This window comes from Epinephelus moara, chromosome 11, assembly GCF_006386435.1.
Source record: "Epinephelus moara isolate mb chromosome 11, YSFRI_EMoa_1.0, whole genome shotgun sequence".
NCBI lineage: Eukaryota > Metazoa > Chordata > Actinopteri > Perciformes > Serranidae > Epinephelus > Epinephelus moara.
The window spans coordinates 16726879-16733376 of NC_065516.1; the positions used below are offsets into that span (position 1 = coordinate 16726879).

The window sequence follows — 6498 nt, forward strand, 5'->3', positions numbered from 1 at the left end:
ATTGATTGATTGATTGATTGATTGATTGATTATTAAAGATAAAGGGGGAGTCCTATGCAAAAACACCACCATGTAACCCCAAAACAGATCTTTTATTGTGCCATTACTGTATTTATCTCTTTGGATCAAAACAAACCTGAATGCGCACAAAAAAAAAANATTGATTGATTGATTGATTGATTGATTGATTATTAAAGATAAAGGGGGAGTCCTATGCAAAAACACCACCATGTAACCCCAAAACAGATCTTTTATTGTGCCATTACTGTATTTATCTCTTTGGATCAAAACAAACCTGAATGCGCACAAAAAAAAAAAAAGGGAAATCTCTTTTTTCATTCTGTCGTCATGGCTAACATTCCCTGTGGGTTCGGCCTCAGGAAACATTCGCCCAGTGGTCAGACTGATCCTGCAATTTAAGGCTAAGTGTGTACGCCATAGAGCAGATACAGACACTGCTCCAGCATTCCTCACATACCTCGGGCCATCGACGGGAAGAAGCAGCACATCTGGAATTTGCGGGTGAGGAAGAATCTGAATGGAGATCTCGTCTGCTGATGAGCCGCACAGCTGCTGCTTCAACAACAACAATAACACACTGAATGATTAGGACTCCAGTGACCACCACTGTGGGTAACTTCCTGTCTGTCACTCTCACCTTTCTCAGCTCGTCTCCTAACTTGTGTCTGATCTCTTCCAGGGAGGCGAGATGAGTGCTGACCCGCACACAAGTGTACGAGGGAGGGTGAGACAGGCATGTGAGCAGCTTCTGGAAACGACTCTCTGCCTCCTGATGGCCGACTGCAGCCAACACCTGAACATGATCGTTATGACATGAAAAAAATAATGTTAAACAGGAACTTCACTGATTTCAAATTTCAGCCTTTCAAATTTGGCAAATACCCCAAAAAGCAACCTCACAGTATATTAACATGAAATTCTGCCTTTGGCTGGTCCCCTATTGGATCATAGCAAACCTGTTGGAAGAAATCTTGGAGTCTGGTTTGACAGTAATTTAAGTTTTGAGCAGCTCGTCACAAAGCTTGTGCAATCAGGTTTTTTCATCTTAGAAATATTTCAGAAATATGATCCATCTTAACTTTTAAAGACAGAGACAATATTACACAACTTCATCTCTTCACGCTTGGATTTCTGCGACAGCCTCTTTTCTTGCCTGAATCAAAAATCTTTTAATCAAATGCAGACTGTACAGAATTCAGCTGCCGGGCTTTTAACCAGAACCATGAGACGTGATCACATCACTCCAGTTTTAGCCTCTTTACACTGGCTCCCAGTGTGTTTTAGAAAAGATTTTAAGATTTAACTGATTACTTTCAAAGCTCTTCATGGTCTCTCTCCCAGCTATATGCTGTACACGCCAGGACGTACTTCGTGGTACTTGGGCGGCAGAGGTCTTTTGTCTGTTCCAGAGGCCCGGCTGAAAACTAAAAGGGACGGAGCATTTGCTGTCAGCCTGTGGAAATCAGGTCGGCCGAGTCAGTGATCTGTTTTAAGGCCCTTCTTGAAACATACTTTTATCGGAGAACCTTTCTTGATTTTACTTGAGTTTAAAGATTTAGAGTGTCTTATATTTCCTCTGTTTTAATATACTCAAGTGTTTTTTATCAGTTTTTTCAGCTGATGTTTTCATGTCTTGTTTTTTTAATTATTGGCATGTAAAGCACTTTGTAACTCTGTTTTTAAAAAAGTGCTTTGTAAATAAAGATCATTATTATTATTATTATTATTATTATAACACTACTTTCACTTGAATGAACACCATTCAGGTCACCAGATTAAACAGCATTAATAAATAGTTCCCAGGCCCACAGCTGCTACTGAGGACATCAAGCACATCTGCAGTTTACTTCATACAAATCGCACAATAATATGTTTTTTAGGGCTGATTCTGGTGTTTCTCAGAGTCAGTATCATTACATATGTCTGTTTTTGGGCCAAACAGGCAATCAAAGACAATTCAAACAATTGTGTGGGGAGATAAATTTCCCTGAAAATCATATCATCATTTTGGTTGAAAGCCAAAACTGTCTTAGGGAGGGTTTTACTGCGGGATTTTGTAATCATGGCATCAGTTTATCTCAAATCTAAGCTACGCCATGAAGGTTCCCGCATCCTCTCTCTGTGCGTTCTAAATCGCATACCTTTTCTTTTTACCTTTAGTATGTACTGCAGGTGCCCTTAAAAAGTATGTACTGTTACATGCAGTATGCACATAGCTGGGACATACTATTGTCTCATAACATTACGCCCTGAACTTTGACCCTCTTACTCATATATCCATCCATTACATTGGAGATATAATGCCGTTCACTTAGCTCACCAGAGACGGGGTCAACCTTGACAGCTCTGATGTTGTTACTTAGCAATAAGTAATAAATGCACACATATTATATTCATGATAGTAAAATTACAGAGGCTGTGAATTTCTCTGTCATTGTTATTTAATAGTTATGCTCTTTTGTTGTTGGTTATATTTGTGATTATTTTATTCAATTAAACAATTAATATTCCTGTTGTTACTAATGGACTGGTCATCAGTCACCTGAAGTCATCCATCATTGTGACTTCTGACAGTCAATGTGATGTATCTTTCACTGTGCAAAGGATTGTGGGTCAGAATAGCCAGAAAAAGCATGCTAGCATGCATACTGCAAAATCTGACTGAATATAATCGAACATCCTGGTACTTTTGGCACACTGCATTTGACATACTATGTACTGTATTGGGACATGCTATACAGTATGGTAGTATGGATACTGGAATGCACAGCAAGTGTCTTTTCCACTGAAAGAGAGAAAGACATTTATTTTCATGATGCACATTTATGATTCTCCAGAAGAGAGCAATCATTTCAATTCCTACCTCCTTGTTTAAGAAGACACTCTGCAGATAATCAGTGACTTCAGGCTTCAGAGAAATCCTCGGAAAAACAGACATTTCTTCAATCTGCACAAAGAAAAATATCCAATCAATAGGATTAAAGCAAATTAATCATGACTGATGAGCTGTCGTAGGGGACTGCAGACAGATGTGGTTACAGTCTGGAGCCTCTGAGGTTGATTGAATGAGGCTGAAAATCGATAAATGGTTAAAGCTTGATTACACTGCGGCCTATAATCACATGAGAAAGACACTTCTTTGCAGCAGTTTATTCCCACAGAACAGAGGCAGATTTAATAACATTAATAATAATAATAATAATACCAAAACAACTCAAAATAAATCATGCCTGTGATCATTGTTAACTCAAGCGGAAACACTTTTTAAGAGGTCATGGTCTATGTGATGCTTGTCCTTGACTTTTACTGTAATTTTATCGTATTATTGTTTATAAGTTGTATCTTTTTGTACATTGCTTATGTCTTGTTAACCACTGTGGCCCAAGTCTATGGAACAGTGTACTTGAGCATCTGAGGATCTCCACCTCAAAGAAACCGTGGGACTTATCTTCTTCGCTTGGCTTTTACTTTATGATGCCTCGTCATTTATTGCCTCTGATTTTAAGTGTCATCTTTGGCATCTTCTACCTTTTCTTTGCATTTATCTGTGGTTTTAAATGTTATTTTTTATTGTTTGTTGTAATGTCTAGCTATTCACTTGTTACTTTTTCTGTGCTGTTTTACTGCAGCTCTGTGAAGCACTTTGGGCTGCATGACTGTATGAAAGGTGCTATATAAATAAAGTTTGATATGATTTGCTCTGTATTGTTCCTATGTTATTGTTGAGTTTTGCGTCCCAACACAATTAAACAGTAAATCAATCAATAATAATGAATGAAAAATAATAGATAATTTAAATACAAATCACTAAAATTATAAAGAGTCACAATTTAACTGCAGTAAAAATTCAGATTAAAACAAGCTGAGCAAATGAATTCTAAAATAATATGTTTTCAAAAGACAAATATAGATGAAGAGCTAATTTAGCTTGGTCTTTTACTGATTATAGTTCTTGTTTATGTATCCTGTTAACTCACCTATTATCGGCACTATCTTAAAATAAAATGTATGTGAGATATCTAAATAACAGAAGCCGTGTGTGGTGATAACCTGAGGGAGTGTGTCTCCTCTTAACATTAAATAATAACTCATAATAAACCTACTTTACCTCCAACACGGCTCATATTTATAATCTGACAGCTTGTTGTCATCGCTGTTAAACACATCTGCTACTTAAATTCATAATTAAAAGGAGTTCATTTAAATTAATTTCCTAATTAAAGTCTGATAGCGATGTAAAGGTTTTTAAAATCATCTTTCTGTACTTACTTTCTATGGAAGCATGGAGCATCCGTGTTTTGACCGGTACTTCCGTATACGTCACTGACTTGGTCACATGACACTAGTTGAATTCATAAACCGCAGTAATGCAGCCTGTTGATCTCAGCACCTGTGTGATCTGTGAGTGTTTTATTAAGATAAACATAATATATGATACATACCGTATACAGACATTTAATAAATGATTTATTACACACTATAATGTGACTGTAAGCACATATAATGACATTTTAAGTGATTATTCATGTGCAGTGTTAATCAACAATTTAAAGTTCTCAAATGAAAACATATTTTATATTATTACCACTGTCTTTTAGTATGTTGTCATTAATAATCTTTTTATATACGCCAGCAGCCTCCACTTATGGGTGACCAAATATATATAATATATATATATATATATATATATGTATATATATAGTTGTTGAAAAATAATGAAGAAACACTTATATTTGCTAACATCTACATTACAGCTGTACAGCTTAAGTGCTATATAAGGGGACGTAAAATAAAGTGTTATGACACATGCAATACTCCCACTTTAAAAAAATCTGTAAGAAACCATAAATCATTTATCTGGTTGTTATGGCTTACTATTATTGTTTCTATATTTTGATATATTTATATCGGTCTAATTTGTCACCTTCGTGTACCATGTCCAACTGCACTAATAAAAAATTTAATTAAATTTAAAAAAAACAAATAAAAAAGTGTTGCCGGTAGAACACATTTCCATTTCTGTGCATTAAAACTAAAGCAGAAAATAAATAAGAAACAAAAAATAAAAAAATAAATAAAAAAATAAAATTACATTAAATTAAAACAGTAGGACTAAATGCAGTTCCTCTGCATGTTTTTATTTTATTTTATTTGTACTGTGCCTCATAGATTAGCTAGTAATATTTGCAATAAGTACTATAACTTATATATTATAATGAATTATAATTATTATACATTTTACTGATGTCTATTCTTGCATCTGCTCCCTTTATTTTATTGATTATATTTCAAATATAACAGTACATTGTACAGACACATATATATTTCATTTCATAACACTGAAAAAATATTATTTGAACATCACATGTGAAACAACGATATGAAACATAACAAAAGAAATCAACATAAAAACAAAAATGAATACAGACAACATTAAATTGTAAAAGGGAGATGTAAACCTCAACATAAAATACAGTTTTTGTTTTTATTACATATAATTTTCCCCATTATTTGAGAGGTCATAATAGCTGTTTGTTCTGACATTTGAAAGTCAGGGAGATATTTATGGTTCATAGTTCAACACAAAACAGACAGACATTTTGTGTAATCTAAAGCACTCCAGCCTTATGAGTGTCATATTTGCCAACAAGACATATAAGGAGAAATAAGTTCAATTTCTGTTTTACAGAAAAAAACATATTGGAGAATTTTCTTCTTTAAAAGTGTGCATTAATGTATTGCTGGGGTAGTATCTATGTAATATCTTCAAGTGAACTTATATAATTATATTATATTATATTATATTATATTCGGAATAAGGAAAAAATTATTAGGGTCAAGCCAAACCTTCTCTGCTATGATATCCAGAACAATTAATTTTCATAAAATAGTTGATTTTAGAAAGTAACTCTGATCTGAGGTAACTATTTTTTTTGATATGGTGTTTATTACACTCTATACTCTATTAGGTCTTTCCCACCAATTAAGAGTTTTGAGAATTTCTCCAAAGGGCCATATAATGATGCACTTTGATGAGAAACGGTGGCTTTGATATTCTTTTTTTTTTTTTTTAACACTTTTTAAACACATTTCAGAAAAATATTCATACCTTCATAGAGATTGCCAAGATCAGGAAATACATTTAAATCAAGGATAATATGACACCCTTGTCAATCAATTCTTATTTAAATATGGACTTGTTTTTAGACAATACAAGCTAATTGTTTCATATTATATGAATATCATATCATATATACAATATCATCCAAGCTGCAAGAGCTTGTCTGTAAAAGTAGGAAAGCTTGAGAGGCAGTTTATTACACTTACAATCACAAGATAATATAAATCTTAGGCCAGTGTTTTTGATAGCTGCTCTCAAAGAAGGGCCAACATAGATATATACACATATATATATCTATGAGGGCCAACGCCTGACGTCATCACGTAACCGGAAGAGAACTGAACAGCTTGGGTTGC

The 6498-nt window shown here is 34.2% G+C and overlaps 1 protein-coding gene across 2 annotated transcripts in view; it reads right to left on the bottom strand.

Annotated features, from left to right (window-relative positions):
- nsun6 (NOP2/Sun RNA methyltransferase 6) overlaps positions 1-4335 on the bottom strand; it is a 12249-nt gene extending 7914 nt beyond the window's left edge. The window contains exons 1-4 of one of the 2 annotated variants that reach the window (XM_050056718.1): positions 4291-4335; positions 2885-2968; positions 659-814; positions 479-576 (exon numbers count right to left, since the gene is read on the bottom strand). In XM_050056718.1, coding sequence (XP_049912675.1) covers positions 479-576; positions 659-814; positions 2885-2959 — 329 coding nt within the window. In that variant the 5' untranslated portion in view covers positions 2960-2968; positions 4291-4335. The remainder of the gene's footprint in view (positions 1-478; positions 577-658; positions 815-2884; positions 2969-4290) is intronic. The other variant, XM_050056719.1, reaches the window with a different exon arrangement.
- Positions 4336-6498: the final 2163 nt, after the last annotated feature.